General features: G+C 38.7%; 1 protein-coding gene across 3 annotated transcripts; it reads left to right on the top strand.

Annotated features, from left to right (window-relative positions):
- Nucleotides 1–733: 733 nt before the first annotated feature.
- LOC147169882 (inactive rhomboid protein 2-like) lies at nt 734–25122 on the top strand. 3 transcript variants are annotated; one of them, XM_086083230.1, is made up of 18 exons: nt 734–902; nt 8865–9014; nt 13910–14061; nt 14169–14352; nt 14496–14696; nt 15261–15389; nt 16330–16439; nt 16741–16959; nt 17110–17221; nt 17396–17470; nt 17556–17717; nt 17983–18068; nt 18171–18234; nt 18338–18432; nt 18553–18628; nt 18725–18825; nt 19232–19385; nt 22840–25122. In XM_086083230.1, exons 2-18 carry the CDS (start codon nt 8877–8879, stop codon nt 23275–23277), a joined length of 2496 nt encoding a protein of 831 aa, XP_085939356.1. In that variant the 5' UTR covers nt 734–902; nt 8865–8876; the 3' UTR covers nt 23278–25122. The 3 variants fall into 3 exon arrangements, with proteins under 3 accessions (XP_085939356.1, XP_085939357.1, XP_085939358.1); XM_086083231.1 differs by lacking the exon at nt 734–902 and adding an exon at nt 1512–1585; XM_086083232.1 differs by lacking the exon at nt 734–902 and adding an exon at nt 11398–11465 and having other exon boundaries at nt 8866–9014.
- Nucleotides 25123–25162: the final 40 nt, after the last annotated feature.

Below are 25162 nucleotides of genomic sequence, written 5' to 3'. Positions count from 1 at the left end.
TCAGACAAAAGCAATACAATACGCTGTTTGTTTTCACCGTGTAAGATGTTGCATTGCGGAAATATCAGAAATGCTGAAATTTATTTGATGAAATTGTTGTTCAATTTTAACGGAGATGGTCCCACGGAAGTAATCTTTTAGGCAAAATAAGTTAAATGAAAGTAATTCAGCTTTTCCACAGATTCCACAAAAGGCTTTGGCTGGTTGGGAGAATACTTTTGTTGATTATCAATCAACCTCGTATTAATTAATATTGTCATATTATTTAAGTGCAATATAGAAATTCAGTAGTATAACATTGACACAACTTGTTGGTTAGGAATTTACTTTTAATCCAGGGGTGGATTATATTTAAAAAAATTGTGGGAAATTAATAACATATTTTAATGTTTCTATATTTAATTATAATTAATGTTAATTAACTCAACGATTATGTACTAAATTGTAAAATTGTTTATTTTATAATTTCATTTTATTTACTGTACAACAGCTATTTATTGTAAATGAATAAAAACAAATAAATAATACACTAGCACTACAATGGGAATTTCCGACAAACATGTCTGTTCACTATACCCAAAGACGTTAGATAAAAATGCGTAATAAACCAACTGTACAGGTATTGTCAAAACACAGCTGTAAGGATATTTTTACCCACGCGGTACTTTGGGTTGGGGGCGGTGTTGACGGAGCTGGAGTTCGTCCAGTCCAACTCGCCTGGTCTCCGGATGAGGTCAGTTGAAACTCCGCCTCCCGCTCCTGTGTGGTGCGGTTGCAAGTCAAGCCAAGGATGTTGGAAGACACAAAGAGGGAAGTGCCGACATACCGGCGAACGCTTTGCCGACCGCCACGGTTTTTGGCCACCTGCTCATGAAGAACAGATCGGCCATTCATTATCGCAGGTGAGTCGAAATCACTTAAGGTTACAATAATTTTGTAACGGCGCGGGTGGGGTGGGGGAAAGTTAGCTTCATTAGCACTGTTGGTGTCGTTAGCGGGCTACTCGTGGAAATGCAAAGTAGCCAAGCAGTGACATCACAAATCGCCACCGTAAACCTGCCATAGTCTGGCAAACTAAAGTACAATAAATACACATTAATTAAATAAATCAAATTCGAATATGTCCGATTGAATAGTTATCTTACAGTCGCTGCTTTATGTCTCATTAAAACCTTATCCTCGTTATAAACAAAGACCCAATTTAGACTTCTGTATGCTTTCTGGCGCTATCATGTGTTGTGACATTTCATTTGTGTGACAGTTTTTCCATTTGTTATCCAAAGTACGCGGGAGGCACCGTTCAAACACGGCCACGTGACTGACGTGGAACTAGTGGACAGTTTCATGTGCCTTCATGCTCGTTTTGTTTGTTTGGCACACGTTTCGCGACCTTTACGTACCTATACGTACTTGGAAAAATGAAACAACGTTTGCTGACGGTATTCTTGCAAGACGTCACAATATGAATGCTGAAATAAAGATGACCTCGGCTCATCTTCATTTGGTCTTTAATTTACTCAGTGTTAAACTTGTGTTTGTTTAATTGAACGCATAATTGGAACATGTACTACTGAACTCTTAAAACGTGAGTTAATCCCGCATTGTGTATACTGCAGTTGTACCAGCTGGTAGAAGTCTGATTTGAAAACAGTTTTTTCCCCCTGTTGTAAATTAGCTCAAACTGCTGCCATCGTAAAACTTTTATTGTAATGAATACAACTATGAAAATGCAACCATTAAAAAAAACAACCAATATGGCACTCCATCGTTATTTAAATGACAAATGAAATAATACACACATTCTTGAAAAAAAAGAAGTTAACTAAGACAATGTGAAGTTAACTACTAACCCAACCTACCCAATAGGAAAACGGCACTACCTTAACTTCAACAACAAATGCATTGTGAAGATGAATTCTTACTGCTTCAAATGATAAACTGCTAAGCTAACTTTATGTAACTTACTACCACTAAATACGCTTCTTCTAACTAACAGGCCTTAATGCTGTGGTTGATGTATGTATGTATGTGTGCCCAAAAAATCGATTCTCTTAAGAATTCTTATTTAGTACGATTCAGTATCAATTTTAAATGTCCCAAAATCGATTTTGTTTAAATTATTTTATACTGTCTTGCCTTTGTCTGTGTGTGCCTTTATTTGGAATGCTGTTCATGTTTTACCCGGTTTGGCCGCTGAGGGGCAATGTGGTTCCACGCGGTCTAATATACTGTTAAGTTGTAGCCGCATTAGAGAGTAGAAGGAAAAAGTAACGATCAAGTTATTCCAATAAAAGTTGTTGTTTTTTCAGCGTAGAGCCTTTCTTTTGAGTGGTAAAAGTGCTGCGAGTAGCGCGCTAATTAGCATTAGCGAGTCAGACTGGAGTAGATCATTACAATTCCTTGCACATCTATAGATTGAAGCAAAAATCATTGTCAATCAAATCATTTTGAATAAAAAATTGTTCTGAATCGAATAGCAGATGAAAAAATAGGAAATCGAATTGTGAGACATTCAAAGATTCCCACCCCTAGTAAATAGTAGGGGTGTTAGAAAAAATCGATTTGGCAATATATTGCGATATTACAGTGCGCAATTCTCAAATCGATTCAATATGCGGCCAAATTGATTTTTTTTAAATTAATTTTTATTAATTTAATTTTAATTTTTAATTTTTTTAATTTTTTTATGGGAATATTCAACAAAACGTCTTATTTAGGGTTAGGATTTACACATTAAGCATGGAAGAATGTTATATTAATGGAACATTAAGCCTTAATATTTGATTTCAGTGCTGTTCAAACATGAAACAGGGCAACCTGAATTTTCAGATAAATACATTTTCATACAAATCTTACAGTGTACATGTACTGATTAGTATTTTCAAAATTTGAGTTAAAAAAATCGCAATAATCAATTTATAGATTCGTATCGGGATTAATCGGAATCGAATTGTTTCCTATGAATCGTGATACGAATCGAATCGCCAGGTTATAGGCAATTCACACCCTTAGTAAATAGTGAAAGAACATCAACACACCAGCTGTACGGTATGTTTGACCTCGTTGATTGCACTGTATGACTTCTGTCTATAATATATCTAGTTCGACCCACTGTCACTGCTCAGTCATGACATGTAGGGTGTAAATCACACCATCGGCATTCTTAAATTAAGACAGGAAGTTATGTAGCGTGAACAGTACAGCCATTCAGTGGCTTTTGAAGCCATGAAATATGAACTTGGCAAGAGCTCTGCTGCTCTTCTGCTGTTGGCAGGGAAACTATTCCCGAGTCTGAAACCTCACTGGTAGTATTTCAGTAGCAGTCCCGATGAGCACAACAGCGCTCACTGCACCCAAAGAAGTGATGTTTCTACAGCTAGTATACATACGCATGAAACCTTAACAACAACAAGTAGGGTTACTGTAATTTTGTTGTCTTCATTATGTTGAGAAGCTCCTGGATGAGATACATTACAAGGCTGCTGCTTTGCTTAACATACTCCCTCGCCTGTGTGCAGGTTCGGGCATGTCAACGCTTGTGGGAATGGTGCAGCGTTTTTTCACTGCCTCTGGCGTCGTTAAGTGGAATCTAGAGTCTTTCCATTCTTTTGTCGTGAAACTAAACCCATGGCTTCTGTTTTTTTTATTGTCGACACATTGTGTGCTAATGTCAGCCAAAGAACAAACAAAGGTTTTGAGTCATTAATATCTGGAGATTTGTCTGTTTGGAAGTGAAGAATGACAGGATAGCATAGATTTGACTGTTGACACACTACAAAAACTCACACACACCCACAGTTTCTGATGCATTCTGAATTTCTGATTGCGCTCCTGCTGGCCTAATAACTGTATGCTCTGCCATGGTCGCATGATGCCGACCGACCAGCCCTGACATTTAGCCACATTTGAAAAGATTCAGTGTGAAATTTGTCAGGAGGCCGGCCGGCTGTTGTTTCACGAACAAGTGATTGTCTTTAAAAGGTTTCGTCGAAGCACAATATTCCTTTAATTGAAATACTCTGCCAGCTGGTCGTCTGCGCTTCAGTGTCCTAATGCTCTCACACAGGAGATAAAATGGTACAGTATAAAAAAATTATATCATAATTGTAACAACCAAATTTTTCATTAACTGTTTTATGACAATATTGTTAAGAGAAATGTAAAAAATTTGTTTTAAATCATTCAAATTTAGTTTTTGCCTCCTCGACTGAGCTTATTTGATGTTTTTGAATTGCAAATATTGAGACGCACGTGGATCAAACTCTAAATAGCTCTGACTGAATTTACAGTGAATTGCTTCACGGTGTTAGTAATGCAGTTTAAGGCACTCTTACTCACTTGACAAAGTGTCTGAGGGAAGGTGATGACTATTTTAACAAAGAGGAAGAAGTGATGAGGAGGGTCAGTTCCTCATTGAGCTGATCACAAAGCAAACGTAAATGTCCATTTCTGATGAGGTCAAATAAAGGAGCAAGCTTGGTGCGAGTTCAACGGAATATATGAGGCGATCATGTTTGTGATCACCACACAGAAGAGAATGTGAAAAAGGAAGGATGTTGTGCAATGAACTTGATTATCTCACAGTCACATACAGTAAATGGCAAGTATATATATGAATATTTTTAGTCATGTTCTGTTGAACTATTTGCAAGGATGCATGTACTGTGTCAAAATTATGAATTTTTAAACTAAATGTTTTGAACACATTTTTAAAGCAAACTTTGCAAACGTAATGATGTACTGTCGTGTTATGTCACGTTTATTTATTTATTTTTAACACTTTATGGAGCATCGAAAATTACAAACACTCAACCCTCAGCTAGTCGGTGGCGCAGAGCTAGCTAAACTGTTTGACAGTCGTACACGAATAACTGATATTTTGACGTCCATGAGTGGGGTGGGTGCAGTATCACATGTCCACAGCAGATGGCGCACTTTCTGGATGGTTGAGGTTAGTCTAATATTTGGGTTTTGGTCAGTTCTGATTTTTCGATTTTCATTAAAGTATTAAAACGATAAGACGGTGCATCATTAAAGGTTGAGAGCCCGTGTAGGTGGAGTCAAACATTTAGGCCCACCCCACAATGAGCCATATTTTGAATTGTAGGCTACTCTGCAGCCAGGGTTGAATCAAAAATGGACGAAGCGTTTCCCACGCTTCTTGTTCTCGTCACAGCCTCATATCCCGCCCCCTAAACACACTGTTGATATGTGATCGGTGGTTCGGCTCAGTGAAAACCAGCGGTCTGGGTACATGACGGATTCTCGGTGGTTTGTACAGTATACCGCGAGAATTCAGCTTGCAGGCAAGGTTACCTCACACATGCATCAAGTGAAAATCATCTCTGAAGTTCATTCCTGATTCGTACTGAACTGCTATAAAATGTATTGCGTTTTGGCCTGCATGTCAACTTGTCAAGATCCATATTGGTAACTGGAAGTTGTAAGTTCAGTAAAGACTCGGGAACTGAGCATAAAATGCACCAAGATGTGGAGGCGCCTTGTGTTGTTTCTCAACCTTGAGTCAGAGTGTGAAACATGCCAAAAATACACTGTGGGTGAAAATGTGGATGTCTTCAAAGCGGCCATGTGTGATACCTTCTCTTTGTTTTTATTATCCATGTTATGCCACCAAATATTCTTACTATAAAGTTGTATAAAATAACAGCACCTTGTTTTCACACAGACATTGACTGTTGTTAGGTATGAAATGTTAAAGCTACATTTTGCCTCACAATCGATTTTTAATATGCACGTTTGTTCAGCCTTTCCTGGAGACAAACAGTAGGCGTGTCTGGGCCAGGGGGGGGGGGGGGGGGGGGGGGGGCTGACGGTTGGTTAATGAAGCGTGCTTTCGTACTTATGCACTTTGGCCTGCGTGCATTCGCAACAGCTGTGAATGAACGAGCACAGCACAGGCCACATTGTGAAGGGGTTTGTCGACTTTGGATGGACCATTTGGGCATTTGTTGGAAAGGCCGTACGGGTTTCCAGGTCACATTATTTGAAATTGATGATGCCAATGACATGTGACTCTTTGGAATGTATGTATATCAGTTAGTGGGCGGCTGAGTTCCCTCCCACGTCTGAAAGAGGATCAAACCCTCCATTGATGTCACGCACCAAACAAGTCTGTCTGTCTAGGTCTGTCTAATGTACATGCCTGATGAAATGTCTACATATTTAATGATGCATTTTAGTAAGTTATTATAGCAGAACTTATTGATTTCCAATCAGCAGAAAAACAATATTTTTTGCTGATGCTATTAGTAAAACAATCATGATAATGGGTGTTAAAAAAAATCGATTCTGCAATATATCGCAATCTTACAAGCGCGCAATTCTCGAATCGATTTGATATGCGGCCGAATCGATGTTTAAGCATAATTTCTTTATGGAAATATTCAACAAAACGTCTTACATAGGGTTAGTTTTCACACGTTAAGCATGGTAGAATGTTATATGAATGGAATATTAAGCCAAAAGATTTTATTTCAATGCTGTTCAAACATGAAACAGATTGTTTGTTAAATACAGTGGCTCACAGTCAAAAGCCTGAAGTTTCAGATAAATAATAATTTTTCATACAAATCTTACATTGTACATGTACAAGTTTACTGATTAGTATTTTCTAAATTTGAGCAAATTTATTTTTTGCAATCAACATATAGATTCGTATCGGGATTAATTGAATTGTGATAGGGATTGAATCGCCAGGTACTAGGCAATTCACACCCCTAGTCATAATTATTCTTTTTAAAAAGCTTATGTTTGAAAAAAATATGAATTTTATTTAATTAAAATATTGAAATTCCAATTATTTCACTGAGTGCCGTAAACGGCTTCACAGGTGTCATAAACACAATTTTACAAAGGTCCTGTCAAAATTCTCTCTAAACAATTAAAAAATTTTTTTATTGGTTTTTAAATCAGATGGGGCAATTGAGAAAAATATTTGAGGAAAAACAACATTTTATTACGCAGGATTCCCACTTTTTGCGGTCATCATAACCACCACTGTGTAAACTCGATGTGCAAACCCTGCTGCAACACACTCCACAAACATATCCGACATGCTCTCTATGTACATTTTCTGAATATAATATTATTTTTTATAAACTCATCTCTTAATTATCACAAGAACTGGCTCTTATCTGTCTCCGTCATTTGGGAGGAGTGAGGATATAGACAGTGGTCTACGTAACTACTAACTACCACCGGAGCGCTCTGTCCATTAGCAAAGCTATTTCATTATCTAAGTGGGTGAGTGGATGTATATGCTCCTCCATCTACTCATCTCGAGGGGGGCTGAATTAAGATTTTAGATCAAGCTTGAAATGTTTATTATACACTTGAAGTGGATGCAATTGCAATATAACCACAATTGTCATTAAAAATGAAAATGGGTGGTGGTGGTGGGCGTGCACACTGCACAGTGAGTGAAAACATGTCTGTCGGTCGAGAAGAAAACTAGTCTATTGATTGAGCTGGTGTCAAGTTTCCCTGCTGCTTCCATTCCTGACACACACACACCCTGAGCCCCGCATTGCTTTTATGGACCACAACGCAACAACGTCATAGCTGTCCAAGCCATAATGACATAATGGATGAGCTTGGGACTCTTTATAGGGTGACTTCTATAGTTACTCCCATTACTGCGGAAGTACTCGTGTCTTCCTTGGAGATGTTTTTGAACATATTCACTAAATGCTTGTTCCCCTCTTGACTGTGACTTTGGTGAAGTCAGACCAGGGCAAGTACTGTCAAGTGGAGCCATATTTTTCTACCCTTGAGTTGACATAATGTAATATGAATCATTTCATTTACAGGGCTCCCCATCATTTTGTGCTTTTCTGTCGCCATTTGGCACATTTGCCTGTCTTTCCATTAAAGTTACATTAGCACAGACACATTCACTTAGGATATACTCAAATGTGAGTCAACTATTATGTACAGTACTATCTTCAGCCAGGTAATTTTAGAAGCAGGCGATACAGAGGAAGGGGGATTTGGATCCCTAACCAGCTGGAACGCGATTGATCTCATCTGCTGTCACTTGAACTACAAGGTTAATTATGCTCTATCAGTTGAATTCTCTTTACAAGCCAATGTCTGTTCATTGGATACAAATATGTGATTTGGAATTGCTGCTTGAGTGAGCTGTTGTTTATTTGTTCCACCGGTAAATCAGATCAATCATACACGTAGTTATTTCTTTCCAGGCCCCGTTAAAGCTAACCCAATAAAAGCCAGTGATGGATGCAGTGGAACACAGCTTGTGGCAGCGGGGTTAGGATATTTTGAAATTAAGTATGTAATTGAATTCCATTCTTAAAATGGAAACCAAGCATAAACACTGATACATCTGAGTTAATTGCAGCTTAAACCATGATAATGCTGCGTCTTGTGTGGCTGGCGATGACTCGTGTGGGATGTTATTCTGCTTAATTTTTTTATGGATCCCCTTAGAGGCTTTCGGAAAATTAAAATTGGCCGTGTTTTTTCAGAAAATAAACCTGGAGGAGAGCCAGTTACTGCTGCCGTGCATGTTTACTCTGCATACATACAGTATAATGGAATTTTTTCCTTTGGGAGCCATGGATGACCGACAGAGACAGAGAGAGACAGATGGATAGATGTCTGAATTCGATACTAATGGGAATGAAATATTGAGCAATTTGAGTGATTTGCTTTTCCATCACCTTTTGAGCTCCTTGATTACAAGTCTGCTTTTCATATGGGTTTCTTACATGTCAGCAACAGTATTTTCCAATTGAGTGAACACTTCTGTGAAAAGTAAATTCTATGAATTTTAGACTTGACCAAATGAGTGTCTTTACATACATAATTTTTCTCTTCTGCAGAACGTTGTCAGGATGTCATCGCAGGAGGGGGAAGAGCCGCCTCCTGGTGAGAAGAAGCCTGATAGCCGCCTAAAGAGCAAGAAGCCACCCAGTCTTGTTATAGCAATACCTAAACCTGAAGAGATGAGGCCCCATGACTCCACAAAACAGGTAGGTTGACTACGTCCACCTCAAACATTTCCTCAGCGCCCGGTCTTCAACGCACAGTTAACATTTATGAAGGATTGTCATGATTTTCGCATTTAATGTTACAATTCTATACATACAAGGACACCTCGTGAAGTTGTCTGGAATTATCACATGTCCTCGCCAGAGGCAAAATGGACTGCACTACTGGGCTTCAACAAGCAGCACTACGTTTCCTTCATTATCAACCAGTAGTCTGATGAACAACATGGCGTCGGTTATGGGAAGTTGCGTTACATCCTTGCAGACCTCCGCTGTGGCACAACGTCTTGGGCAGCATTATTCTGCCCAATAGGACATTGGCAGGGAAACGGTTGTCCAGGACATTCAGGGAGATTGATCCATTCCATTTATCCATCCATCCGTTGTCTGTACCGCTTATCCATTCAAATTTGCAAAATAGCAATGCATCTATTTCATTGCTCAATTTTCCCTCATAGTGTGTTTATTGACAAGCCTTCACAAAAAGTCACTGGAATTCTGAGTGAGGGAAGAATCTAAAGTCATTCTAGTTAGAATAAAACAACCATTATAACTATTGTGTCTTTTTTTAACTCATTCACTGCCATAGATGTCAAAAATTAATTTGAACCATTTCCATTAGTTTTACATTTTTTCCCCCACTTTTGTTAACAAGAGTATGAAAACCTAGATTTTTTTATTGTACATTTAGAACAGATATAAAATGTGTGATTAATTGTGAGTTAACTAATGAAGTCATGCGAATAATTGCATTTAAAAAAAACTGATCGGCTGATGCGCCAAATTTTTTATAAATTTTTTTTAATCATTGTCTGGCGTAATTTTTTTACATTTCTTTTTAATTAATTGCATGACTTCAATAGTTAACACGCGATTAATCACACATTTTTATATCTGTTCTAAATGTACAATAAAAACATTTTTCTTGGTTTTCATACCATTTGTAACATAAGTGGAAAAAATGTTAAATAGAAATGGTTCAAATTTTTTTTTGACGTCTATAGCCGTCACTGGCAGCGAATGAGTTAAAAAGGTATAAAGGCATTCAAGTATTTGTATCTCTGTTTGCCAGGGAGAGGGGCATGTTTGGCAGCTGTCATTTAAGTTTGTAGGCAGGAGGCCAAACTTTCCCCCCTGCAGGCTTCTTGCTCTGAATGCAAAAATGCCATTTCAGTACCACTGAGTAGAGAAGGTAAACTGTTTTATTGCACGTTGCCCCCCTTAAATTGTTCCGGAAGAGCAGTTACTGTAGAAACCATGCATACATTTGTCACCAAGAATTATCCAAGCAGCCACTCACTCCCGTAAAAAAAAAAAAGAAGGGACATTTAAATTGGAAAGGCTGTGCTCCATTGTGTACTTCAAATTGTAAACAAGTTGACAAGTATTTTCTTCAATCTATAAAATAAATACTAGTGTATTGTCCCCACATACCAAGCACGCTAGAAATTTGATAAAGAAAGTATGTACTACTTATGCATGCATGTGTAGTAGCGTAATGTTTCACTGTTAAAAAAAAAATTCTGTTGTAATAGTGGCAATTGTAATGTTTGTGCTTCAAGTCTGTTGTCATTAACAACAGATTATTAGCTTAATAATGCAAATTTCATCTCATTTTACAAAAATATACAATCATACAAAGCCATTTATTTTTATTTGCTGGATTATGAAATTGTATTAACTACTCAAGTGATAATTAATTGCTGTAAGTTTTCTAAACACTTTTTTTTCTTCATTTGAATGCTTTATTATTTTCCCTATCATCTCCCTTCTAGAACACTTCCAGTGTGACATTAACATAACAGTCAGGAAGTCCATTACCCTCTCCATCTAAATGAGTCACCTCATTTTATGGTTGAACTCGCTTCTCCTCACTTGATTACGTAGCTTTGTATCGACTGCAGTTGTATTGGACTTCTTCCAGATGTAAATGTTTTGTCTTAAAAAACACACACACACAAAAAAAAACAGGCATTTCTAGCCCGTTTTTGGAGGTGCTCAAGCACCCGTAAAGTGAATTAAAGACCCCCACATTTGTATTTTTTGGGTCTTTTTTTTTTTTTTTTTTACAAGCTGGAAAAGTGTTAAAACTATACAGTACATGGTAAATGTAATATTTTAACATCCCACTTTTGCCTCAAACATGATCTGCACAGTTAAACTTTCAAGTCATATGGAGTGGTGTGAGTGAGTAGCTATAATTAAACAAGGATATGTGGCAAATTTTCTACCACTCAATAAATATCAACACATTATATTAGTAGGCCAGATTTTTTTTCTCCCTGCATTTAACCGTTGGTCACTATATGTTGGAATAGGTAAGAGTAAGCTGACAGTTTTTCGTGTGTGTTGTATGTGTGTACAGTCTGTGCACAGAGAGATAGCTTCATCATGGATATAAGATTGTTTCCTGGGAAAAAATGCCAGGTTGAGGTAAGAGTGTTAGATGAACGAGAAAAGTGGTGATAAGATGGATCAATGCACCATTTTTTAAATCTTGTATTAGACATAAAACACATTGTTTTGTTATCTATTGATTAGGTGTGCTCCAATCAGAGTTGTATGCTGTCGATTCTGATATCAATCATATGGATTAACTTCAAATTTTTTCCAATTTTAGAGCTGCTCAATAACTATTGTCTTAATAATGGATTGAACTAGCAATTATATTTTTGATTGACTGCTGAATCCATCTCTTTATTATACAAAAAACAGGACGTTATTTCAAATCGAAAATGCACAGTATTGTTATTCGGTTACTGGTTTGGTCTGTAACACGCAGTATTAAGGAAAAGGGGAGGGAACGATACACTGCACACAAGCTGGTCTCTAGTTGGCTGCAGGGTGCAAAGTACGAGCTGCAGGTGATCCTTTTTTGGTGATCCGCAATGAAAGGCATTGATCGATATTGTACTTTTGAAATCGGCCGATCACTATTCGCGGCTGATCATATATATATATATATATATATATATATATATATATATATATATATATATATACACACACACACACACACACACAGTGCTGCTCAAAAGTTTGTGAACCCTGCAGGCATGGTCAGATTTTTTGTATAAAATATTATAATAACCTTATTAAATGTTTAGTCATATCCAAATCTACAATGATGACATGACTTGAACAAAAAAGAATGATAATATTGTCATTCATTCTTGAACAAAAGTTGTTGATTTAAGAAAAACTAGTAAAAAGAGCTTTTGGTCAATTAATGTAGGTGCAAAAGTATGTGAACCTCTCACTTAATCAGACATTGCACCTCCTTTTGCAATGAGAACTTCATTCAAACACTTTCTTTAGTGATTTATCCGTCTTTCACATCTACTTTGGGGGATTTTTTTGCCATTCTTCCTTGCAAATTGCAGCCAGTTGAGAGAGGTTGGATGGGCGTCTAGCATAAACTGCCCGCTTCAGGTCCCGCCACAGTATTTTGAAAATAATTAAGTCAAGATTTTGACTGGGCACATCCAGAACATGAATCTTGTTGTTCTTCAGACATTCCTTGGTTGTATTGATGGAATGCTTTGGATTATTGTCATGTTGCATGATCCATCTTCTACCAGGCTGTAACTTCACAAAAAAACGGCTTCAGGTTATGTTCCAGGATTTCACAATATTCCCTGGATTATGTGGAGTTGTCCAGGTCCTGAGGATGAAAAGCGAGCCCAGGATTTAACATTCTCACCCCCAGGCTTCACTCTAGGGTGAAGGTTCTTTTGCTGGTATGCACTGTTGACTTTTCAACAAACATGACTGTTTTAGTTGTGACCAAACAGTTCAATTTTGGACTCATCTGTCCACAGAAGGGAATTCCAAAAAGTTCAGGTTTGTCCAGGTACTTGCTGGCAAAATTGAGATGGGCAGCTTTGATCTTTTTTGTGAGCATATGCTTCTACCTTCCATGAAAGCCTTGTCGATTGACTTTTCTTCTGATTGTTGAAGCATGCACATGTGTCCCAGATGCAGCAAAAGAGGTCTGCAAATCCCTTGATGTGATGCACAAGTTGGCTTTCACCTGAATTATCATTTTTCTTGTGGTTCTTGCTGATATTTGAGAAGGTCATCCACTTCTAGGCAGGATTGTAGTAATTTTCAGTGTTCTCCTAGACAGATGTGCTGTCACTACCCACTTCCTGAGATTTCTCTTTCTCTTTCTCTCAGCATGACTGACCTATATGGGTGCACCTGGGTAAGACTAAAATGACGTGGTTTTGTCTCAGTTTCAGTCAGTGATGCACAATTTCTTTGCTAAATCTCTCTCATTTCATTGGTCCATTTCAGTGGTTAGTTTAGCTACTAATTTGTCCTACCTGATCCTCCTTGACTGCTTGTTTTAAGCAATGCAGCTCACGGTTCACTTACTTTTGCACCTACATGAATTGACCAAAAGCTCTTTTTACTTAAGGTTTGACTACACAATTGATTAAAAAAAAAAAGAACAATGCATTGAATTGATAAACCTACACCTGTTATTTCATATAAAATGTACTTGAGAAAACTTAACTTCAGTTACACATCAGCTGTGCTCTGAAAATGTCAGCACCTCTAAACTTCTGATCCTAAAGTCCACACTGCAGTACTAATATTTAATGTCACTGAAGTTACGTTTTCTCTAGTCTCCAGACAGAATTGATTTTCATGAAGCCAGTAGATTTGAAAGAAAATCTAATCATGTTGTTAATTAAGAACGTGTTAAATTCGGTTATTTTTGATTTATTATTTTTTTGCAAACTACCCTTTGCCAATAAACCACTTACAAGTAGCATGGTTATTCATTCCAAACAACTTGAAACTTTGTACCGTCTGATCTACTCAAACAACTGTATAAAATGTATGGCATTTATTTCTGGTATGGGCAGCCCCTTCAGTCATCTTTGAAGAAAAACCTGAGCGGCCAAGCAACCAGTTCCGTGTCAGAGAGTGTCAGCGGTGGCGGAGATGGAGGCATGTCGGCCTCAGAGAGAAGAGAAAAGTTTCAAAGACAGACATCACTATCGCAAAGTATTCGCAAGTAAGAGCATAATGTTTGTTTCTTCATCACTGAGCAAAGCATCTGACCTCATTGATGGACACTTATCAGGTAAAGCTTTGTCCGCCCTCTTTTCTCTGTACTTGCAGGAATACAGCCCAGTGGTTTGGGGTAGGAGAAGACTGTGAGAGCAAGCAGCAGGTTTGGCATAGGAAGAGTCTGCGCCACTGCAGTCAACGCTATGGCAAGCTGAAGCCACAATTCAGAGAGCCTGACACGGCCACAGGCAACGAGCAGAGCCTGGAATCACCAGCCCCGCCCAAGATGCCTAAGGTACTCTGTTGTCAATCAGACATGTAAACATACTGCACACCAATCAACAGTCCAAGTTACTAGAGTCAATACTCCTAATATTATTTTGCCTTCTGTTCATCATCTTCCTCGAGAATATCTAATTTCCTCCTCTGATTTGCTAGATTGTAGACCCACTGGCACGGGGCCGAGCATTCCGTTTCCTTGAGGACATGGACGGTAGCTCCCCCAGGGCTCCCATCACCCCTGGGGTCAACTCGCTCAGCTCCTTCACCAGCCAGCGCTCTGGGTACAGTCACCTCCCCAAACGAAAGAGGGAGTCCGTTGCCCGCATGAGCATCCGTGCTGCAAATAACCTGCTGAGGGTGGGTACAACTCCAGAAAGCCTGCGCGCGTGTGTATGTCAGCGGATTGTGTTAAAACTCTGTTAGTAGTCACAGAGTTGACTGTTATTTGAAGCAACTCCAAGGATTTTCAACAGCCCAAAGGAAAACTACTGTGCATATTTTGTGCCTACAAGTTGCTTCCAAAGCCCTCCGTTCACAAAAATCAAATCATTTGGCTGGTGTACAGTGAGGCAGCCCGAACTGTAATACAATAATGTGGTGTACTGTATTATAATCACTAAACAGTATAGAAATCTCGCATCGGGATCACGTGGAACTGGAGGAAAGTTCTGAATGCGACGTCAAGGGACACTCTACCGATGCCTGAAGAGGTTTCGTTCAACAACAGTTCAATATAATGTTCAATAACAGGTTCCTGTACGCAATTTACTAATTCATTAGATGACATCGCTTTCATTATATTCTAGAAAAAAATCACTTTTGTAAGAAGTATCTCTGAGAAGATAAAAAGATCTTGATTAGGATGTCAATGATGATTAAAATTATGTTAATGTTCGTCACGTGTGTCTTTTTCCCCACTAGGGCCGAAACGGCTTAGCGGGTTCCCTGACAGGTCGCAGCTTTCACAGGAGGAGCTTTGGCAGGCCCAGCTGGATGGACGATGAAACTGTGGACTCGGCAGACATGTCAGAGTCACTATTTTTTAGCAAGGTCAGCCAAAATGCAGAGTAAATATTTAGTAATTACCCATTTATTTTCCAAACTGCTTTTCCACAATTTCAATTATGTTAAAAAATAAATACATATATATATATATATATATATATATATATATATATATATATATATATATTTTTTTTTTTTTTTACTGCAAACATGTCCACCATACTTCTCCTCTCTAAACAATAAATCATTGTGAGAGGCAGAGTAAACAACTTCTCTCATTGAAGCTCTTCCTTCTTTATCTAACAATACCCCCTGCTGACTAAACTGTGTTATAACAACTAATTCAGTATTCAGGCTAACTTCTAAATTAGTTAGTCCTGTTGAAATTGCTTAACTCATTCACTCCCAGCCATTTTCACTGAAGCAATTACGTTCTACTGGCTGTTTTACTGTATTTTGACTAATTTTGCAAGGCCCACAGAATATTGTGTTTTATTGCTATAAAAACATGGAACCTACCAAAAGAAAGATTAGAGTCTCTTCTTTCATCAGGAAAAAGTATATTTGTATCTATTTCCGTTTTGCAGCAATTTACATTAGAATATAGCTAAGTTTCATCATTATTCACAAACCTGTTGAAAACACTGGGAAGAAGACCTTGTGGCAACATGGCCCTGGTTGATCTCTTATACTCTGCTGCCACCTGCTTGCCGTTTTTTTAAATAACTACCATTGCTTTAGCGACCTCTTCAGGTCAGAGGCTGCATCACAGCCTTCTGTATGCTCTAGCATAACAAAACGTATAAATACGCTTTTGGGGCCATAACAATGTTTAAAATAGAACGTTTTTATATGTTTTTGGGAGCAAATTAGTTAATGTGTCATTTGGGACTGGCATTTGACAAAAATGCAGATTAGCGCAATGAAGGAGTTGTCCTTTTCATTTTAAATTTCGTTTCTTACCTCCATTACCACTTTTTTATAGGTTGATGTCCACGATGAGTTGTGCTCTATGACTGATGACGTATTTGAGTCACCACCACTGTCTGCTGCTTTTGCCCCAAGTGAGCAACCAGACCAGAAATTCTTAAGCCAGTGAGTAAGCACAATAGCCATATGATTTTAGAAAAAAATATTTGATGATTAAAAAAAAAGAAGAGGTTTCCAGCTCAAGAAAAATTATGATGAATGAATTTTCCATAAGTATACAGTGGATAGAAAAAGTCTACACCCCCCTGTTCGAATGCCTTGTTATTTGTGATGTAAAACTCCATAAAAGATTCTGACTTTTTTTTCAGCAACTTTGTATAACCACTGGAATCTGTGTCAATGTATACGGTTTATCTGTCTTTAAATGTTATTTGGTCTCTCCTCTTCCCACCAACCCCATACCTAGTAAGGATGCGTCTCGAACGCCCCGCACACCAACAGCAGTGCAGGAGAAAAGTCATCCTCGACGCGGCCGTCGTATCGCTTCCCAAGTGAAGCATTTTGCTTTTGACAACAAAAAGCGTCACTATGGAATGGGCGTCGTGGGCAAGTGGCTGAACCGGCACTACCGACGCAGCCTCAGCAGTACTATCCAGAAGCAGTTGGATGACTTCCATAGTCATAGGTAAGGAATGAATTCTTAATTGATGTAAAATTGATTTGCAGCGCCCCCACTTAGAAAATAGAGTATAACAGTCAAATTAGCGTTGGGTGGGGCAATACATTAAGTAGAAATGTTTAACTTCATGCTTTAAGTCATCATTTGTGTTTTCAGGCCTTACTTTACCTACTGGATCACCTTTGTCCATGTTGTAGTCACGATACTGTCCTGCTGTACTTATGGTTTTGCCCCTGTGGGGTTTGCACAACATTCGAAAACAGGCCAAGTAAGTGAATAGTCAAATATACTTTTCTTGTTACAACTGATAAGGGATCACTTTTGTTTTTCTTTAGTTTGTAATTTTTCTCACAATAGTTGACTATTTAGTGCACCTTGTGAAATCTCTGTTGCAGTCATGTTGTGTGATGTTATTCATACAGCACTCTGTCGCCCTCTGCAGGTGCTGAAGAATAAAGGCATCTATGAGAATGTCAAGTACATCCAACAGCAGAACTTTTGGATCGGTCCGAGATCTGTAAGTGTCAGTTTACGTGCTGTATATTACTGATCCTGAGGGGAAGACCTACTTAAAATAACAAAGTTATTTCCTCTCTTCACAGGACGACCTGATTCATTTGGGAGCCAAGTTCTCGCCGTGTATCCGCCAGGACAAACAAATAGTCCTTCTCATCCAGACGGCCCAAAATCTGGAAAGACAGTCCGGCTGTTGTGTTCAGAATGACAACTCCGGATGTGTGCAGACTCTCAATTCTGATTGCTCTGTATGTTGTTCAGCACATTCACGCATCTGTGTAAAACAACTTTATTGGCTCAAAACTTGCCAGCACGCACTGAACTCATTCTGGCACGTGCGCATTTAATCATTAAGACTGTAATCCATTTACAATACAAATTATTCACAACACACTCTTTCAAAAGTATGCTGGTGAATCGTTTTATGAATTAGTTTTATTTCCTCAAATCTGTCCTCTGCATAAGAATGGTCTCGTGATTTATGTTGGATCCTAAACCAAACTGTCCTTACAGGGGACACTGGCTACATTTATCAAATGGAACAATGAGCTTGTGGACATCAACAGATCTTCTGGCTCTGTCTGTCACCAGGATCCCAGGTGAGCACATAAACCTGTATTTGTGTCCAGATCGCATTAATGAGCTACATAATTGTCTAAATGGGACTGTATCAAATCTCTTCTCTGTTCCGCTGTGTGAAGAATATGTGAAGAGCCTGCGTCTCAAGAGCCTCACACGTGGCCAGATGACATCACCCAGTGGCCGGTGAGAAAGTTGTAATGTTGTGGAGGAATTCTTTTTGCAGTTAAAAAGCATGCACACTTTTAATCTGTTTTGGGGCCATGCATGCTTGTGTGTATTTTTTCAGATATGTACATATCCCAAAAAGACAAATCATACCGGCTACAGACACATGGACTGTAACATCAAAGGGCGACCTTGCTGCATAGGCACGAAGGGCAGGTGAGATTGTTGACACATCTACCTTTTTGACTGACCACAGTGCCTGCTGCAGTCATTAGGATATGAGATGTTGAGTACGAGCTTGTCAAAATGAAATGATGTCCCCTTTCTTTCTTTTAGGTGCGAGATTACAACCAGGGAATATTGCTCTTTCATGCATGGCTACTTCCATGAGGATGCCACACTATGCTCGCAGGTAGAGTGAGTGAGTGAGTGAGTAAATGAGTGAGCGAGCACAATTTACATACGTGACCGTGTCTTTTAAATGCTTTTTTGATTCAACTTTCTGCAGGTCCATTGTCTGGATGACGTTTGTGGCTTGCTTCACTTCCTAAACCCTGATGTACCTGATCAGTTCTACCGTTTCTGGTTATCCCTGTTCCTCCACGCTGGGTATGCACTTCCTCATACAAAATATATTGTCTGTTGTCTTCTTTTCTATTCCCCCCCCCCCTCCTAACATACATTTTAAATGAGGTAATCCGCATAACATTTTACAATTGCTTGATTCCACACAGTAAACTTTCACTTTTCTGAAACAGTGTGTTAAACCTTTTTAGTTTAGCATGTCAGCCTCCTTCAGAATGATAATTTTTCGCATTATTTCTAAATTTTCCCCATAATGCCTTAAACTGTTCACTCACGCGATCCTTAAATGCTCATGTTTCCTAGCACGTGAGGAATCCCTGAGTTTTATTTTGAAGAAGAGTCATAGAGCTTCATTACAAATGTATATGGTTTTGGATACTTTGTTGTATATAGTTGTGCTTTTCTCAGATTGATATTTGTATGCGTTTAGGTTACTACACTGCGCGGTATCAGTCGTGTTTCAGATGACCATATTGCGAGACCTGGAGAAGCTGGCAGGTTGGCTGCGCATCTCCATCATTTACATCCTTAGTGGTATAACTGGAAATCTTGCCTCTGCCCTCTTTCTACCCTACAGAGCTGAGGTGGGTTTCTCTTTGTTGAATGCACGCATGCATAAATGAATAAAACTTGGTATGATTGATTTCTATTATTCAATCTACGTATAATTTTTTTTATTTAAACATACAATAGTACAGCCCGAAAAAAACATTTAAGTTATATAATTATCTAGATATAAGTCTTATAAAGACTATGTGCACTTTATGTTTGTATTATAGTGAAGTGATCAGGACGAGCAACAATTTTTCATGAATGCTACTGGAGCATGGAATTATCAAGAATACTAAATTAAGGGGGTGGGGGGGCAGGTTCAAGTAGTGAAGGCACTAAGAGCAATGTCGGCCATCTAATGGTGAACACTGTTATTACAACAGAAAACTGCTCAGCTATAGTAAACGTTTATATTTTCACAAATGATTTGAGGGCCGCTCAGAATATGGGCCACCAGTTGAACATCCTCTGTAAAGATTATACAACTGTAGACAATAGAGTGTGTCCAAAGGCGTGTTCTGTGCTTCCTTCAATATCATAAAATACAAATCGGTTGCCAAATAATTCAATAAACATAACATGTTGATCACAACATTGCAATAGTTTTCTGGATGGTCCTTTACTGACTGGTGAAGCCATTGCCTCATATCCGCTGTTGTTGTCTGGTGTTTTTCCTGGTGTTCCCAGTCACTGGTTTAACGCGGCTTATTTCACTAACTGGAGGTTTCCCACTCTTGAGGATTATCACAGCGCATTTAACCTTCCATTTACTCAAGTGACTTCTACACAGACATACCAGTATTGCAAATGATTATATACCTCACATGAGCCTTCAGCCCATAATAATTCACATTATCAGCTCCCCAGTATGTCACCAACATTGTCATTTTGCACTGAAAATGAAAGATTTCTTTTTTACCGCCATATTTCACCCATAACAAAAAATTATACCTGGTGAATGACCAGCATGCTTTTTTTTATCATAAAACAAAATGCACAAATATACATATTTAATCTATTTAATGAATGTGCAGGTAGAGGAATTTTGACACAGATTGTGTGCGCCCGTCACTTACCCTACATTGAGAAATGATAATTGCTGTAACTATTAATCTGAAAGCTGAGTGTGAGTGGAAAAGAGCACGTTCAAGATTACCTACTTTCTATTGGCAAGCCTGTTTTCTCATGTGTTTGTATGTCTGCAAAGGGCCACTTTCTCCATTTTTGGGATTAGTCTAATACCTTTGTGTAGCCAAACAAAGGTCATTGCTAACTGGGGTTATTCACTGTTCTATACAGATATCGCTGTTACGTTGTTGAGACAGTTCTGGAACGATTTCTTGTCCTCACACCTTCTTGTGCATTAAAAGTTCATCCTGGCACACATGGAAGCATTTTAAAACAAAATAGTGGATGAGAAATATTTACACAATTCACACATGGTATATCAATACATATGTACTGAACCAGTAATTAAATATTATTTAGCAGGAATTCAAATGTAAAATGTTGCACTATTTAACTTCAACCCGTTCAACCCAAAATTCCTCAGTTTCCAAAAACTTTCATTGGGAGATTTTAGTTGTGGAATTTTGGAAATGGCCCACGTTGGAAACTTTCCATGGGAACTAATTAGAACAAGACCAGTCACGAGTCACCAGTAATGTAATGTCATTTTGCTCAGTCAATTATTATTATTTTTTTCTTGTCAGCTTGTTGCGACGTGAAGTAGTTTGGATTGTGACGCGTCTTGACGTGAGAGTCATGTCCAACTCTCCTACAAACTAACCAGCTCACAGGTCTTCACGCACCAGGAATACTCACAGGAAGCACAGCACACGACAGTAAAGCCACTTAAGGAGGTGCTTTAAGTGGATTACCCCTTGACGGTTAAGAAGAACCTGTACTTCCAGCAGAAATTGCTTGAATAACAACTTGTGTTTAATACCAATAACATACACACGTTGCAGATTTTTAAATAGATGACATGATGGAGATGGAGAAAGTGAAGAGCGTGAGACCATGCATGATTTCTAGGCAGCACCCAGTAAGAATGAGATTGCTGGTCTTCTAAAAGTTTGCGTTGGGCGTTTGGAACGTGTCCGCCTTGCCGTCTGGGCTGTGTGGGTGACATGCTGTGCATCGTTCTTGAGTCTGTGTGTAGAAGTTGGTTGTCTTCACAGATTAGCCATCTGCCATTTTACGACCAGGCAAGACTCCAAAATCAGCCCTGACGTCATGTACACTAATCCTCTCACCTTTACAACAACGTTTTCCCCGCCATAGTAACAAACCCCCTGGTAGACTGCGTAGGTTGACCCTTGCATATCAACAGTGAAGTCATTAAGGAACTGTCTCGATGCTGCATTTCTGCTTAATCTCAGTAAAAATGTGTTGGCCATCGAGTCTAATTCCATGACCAGTCATTTCTATTAAATCGTGTTGACCCTCAGGATTAGGTGGGCACCGTGAGTCAAGTTGAATAAATGTGGACATACTTGTACTATTCTAAACCTCTTGTTGAGAAGTTGTATCTAGGTCTTGGTACTCTGGTTTTTTTAGATATATATTTTTAAAAACCTATTAATTTCAATGATCTGCAAAAAAAAAAAAAAAAGTTCTATCACATCAACATTCATTTTTTGTATATAATCGTAGGTCTAGCAACCACTAATTATATTACACTGACTGCACCTCACCTTACAGAAGGCCTACATGTTTTGCCGCCATCTTTCTGCTACGGATACCTGAAGGAGAAGAACTTTGTGAACATGGCAATTGGTGGTAGGCCTGCGAACTGTTGGCTGTCTGAGGCATCATGCTTAAAGGGATACTTGACTCATTCAGCCATTTTCAGCAGTAAAAAGTTTATATTTTGTCCAGAAAGAATGTGTTAACTTCATTATTTTTCACGAGCAATTTATACCTTTAAAAAAAAATAATAATTCCACTTTCTGTCGACTGAAGATGACATAACCTGTGCTGAGGAAGTAGGAAACGAACAATCATGGCTCAGTTTGCTGACTAAACACAGAAAACATTCTGGACAAAATATTAACTTTCTGATGAAAATGGCTCAATGAGTCAAGTAAAAATACACACGTTTTGAACGTAGGTCATTGGATTCTATTAGTTCACCACTAGATGGCAGAAAATTCTACACACTGTCTCTTTAAACAAAATGATATAGTTGGGATAAGGAGTTACAGAAACCATTTCTAAAACATTTTAAATGTTTGTTATATGTGATTCCAATTTTAGAACGCGGGCTCAGGCAGCAGTGTTTTTCCAGTGTTCATAGTATTTTGAACGAATCTTTGACTTTCTATTCAGATCACTGTGCAGGATAAGTTGCTTAAATTTAAAAAAAAAAGTGTTTGACAGTTAATTTTAAGTATGCTTTCATGTATTTTTGTTTGTGTGTGTGTGATGTGAACATGACCTACCGGTAGGTGAATATCACCGTATGTTTCTCTGTCCCTCCAGGTGGGTCCAGCAGGATCTCAGTTCGGCCTCCTGGCGTGCCTGTTTGTTGAACTCTTTCAAGGTTGGCAGATGTTGGCGAAACCATGGAAAGCTTTTTTTAAACTCTTGGGCATTGTTTTTTTCCTCTTCTTGTGCGGCCTTTTGCCGTGGATCGACAACATCGCCCACATTTTTGGCTTCCTCAGCGGCATGCTGCTCTCTTTTGCCATTTTGCCCTACGTCACATTTGGAACTTTTGACAAGTACCGCAAACGCATCCTCATTGTCGTTTCGCTGTTGGCCTACATTGGCCTCTTCTCTTCGCTCATTGTTTGGTTTTATATTTACCCCATTAACTGGCACTGGCTGGAGAATCTCACATGCCTGCCCTTCACGAGCAAGTTTTGTGAAAAGTACGATATTGATCACAACATTAACCATGTTGTAACCTGGCAATAGCCAGATTGATATTGTGATTCTCCACAATATCAATCTGGGACTGCTCAGTGTGGATTTGCATGGGAAAGGCGGGATATCCTGTACAATACTTCGAGCTGATTGGACGATGCATCTTGTAACATGTTTGTTTTGACCAATCACGGCCACGGATGAAAATGTCGTCTTCGTTCTAGTCGGGGTGGGGGGGAGCACGAACAGCTCTTACCAGCAAAAAAATAATAATGCGCGAAGCGCTTCTCGCTGTTAATCATTCAACAAGGAAACTGAGTAATTCTGCAAGAACAGAATTAATTGCAGCGTCCATTCGTCCATGTTACGTTTGTTGTTTGTTTCCCCGGCGTCGGCGCTGGCTTCCTGGTTTCATCACAGCTGCATATCACGTCCCAAACACAATGTCGCTATGTGATTGTTGGTTCGGATCGGTGGAAATTAACGGGCTCGGTACAAGATGTATTCTCAGGAGTTTGTGAACTCACAAATACCGCAAGAATAATATATTGCAGAGGAAGGTTAACCATGTGCACTAGTATCTGTGAGCAAGCTAACCAGTGATAATCCAGGTTTTCTAAGTGTCCTTTAAATCTTTGGCATTCGTGACTTTTGCGATAGTTGTTTTATCGAAGGTACCCCGCAGAGTCTGATGATTCACACACTTCCTTCCGTAAAAGTTGGGCTCCATCAGTATTTACTTGGTTGTGGGGCAATGCATCGTTAGACGCTCGGGATGGGAAAATTACTCAGGACCTTAAATGCAAAAAGCTGGATGAAACCAAAGAAGCTTCACGGGTTTTGTTCAGCATTTGAAAGGGAATACAAGAGAAGACTGGTGCAGTGAAAATGGGTACTTATCAAGTTAGGTGAACTGGATGCCTCACGTTGGGTCAAACACTATGGACAAATCTGCTATTTAATGACTTTCTTATGTTTTCCTTGAGGTCCTGTTGGCAATCAATAGTCTTTGAAATTGTATTTTATGTTTTCAACAGAAGTTAATAGAGTGAAAGCGTAAATGTGCTAAACCCCTTGTTGCCTTATATTCGCTGCCATTTTACACACCTGCCGTTTGTTATGTAAGGTTAGCATCCGTCATCAATCAGTGCCATATACTTTACCCTAGCACCAACGTATCAAGCTACCGGAATTGAATGATTATTGTCGCCAGTATCTGTAAATCCAGCCCTGAGCAGTCCCAAATGACAATGTGTCATCTTAAGTTATAGGTTTCGTTTTGTTGTTATTGTGTCTAGAAAGCCTCTGAATGTTTATTGTGTGCAGTACTGTGGCAACATGGACGTCAGGGAAGCTTGGCTATGAGAGGTCGTGCTAAGGGATTAGAGAGCTAAGTGAGTTGTGAGATTTATCACTTGACTTGCAGGTCATTTTGACATCACGCAAAACATGAGATGTATACGCATATAATAACTTATTGTACATTTTTTTGGGGTCTGTTTTTTCTTTCTTTTTACTTTAAACATTTTTTAACCTGTTTTAAGAGTGCTGTGTTTCAAATATCCCGTTTTAAGACCCCAAACTGAACCAAGTTGGCAAACAATCACTTTCACCTGTTTTAATGAACCCTTTGCACTGTGCCTTTTTTTTTTATATATATATATATACTTGAAAGCATGTGAATATTTTAATTAAAACCCCCGAAAACGATCGTGACTTTACAGCAGCTAAACTAATGTTTGCACTGGGACCAAATGACTTCTTTCTTAGTGAGAAACAAAAAGGGCAACATAAACATTGTTTTTTTGTCGTCAAAGCTCTATTTTCCATTTTTGTTAAGTTAGTTTGAAAAATGTGTATGTTAAAGCAATCATGTAAAAATAAATGACACTTTATTGATAATGTGTCTTGAAATGTATGTCAATTTGTTTTGTTA

Source organism: Leptonotus elevatus, chromosome 8, assembly GCF_054856555.1.
Source record: "Leptonotus elevatus isolate MCC_2025b chromosome 8, RoL_Lele_1.0, whole genome shotgun sequence".
NCBI lineage: Eukaryota > Metazoa > Chordata > Actinopteri > Syngnathiformes > Syngnathidae > Leptonotus > Leptonotus elevatus.
The sequence above is the reverse complement of the archived record's forward strand: the minus strand, read 5'-3'. Positions and strand labels throughout refer to the sequence as shown.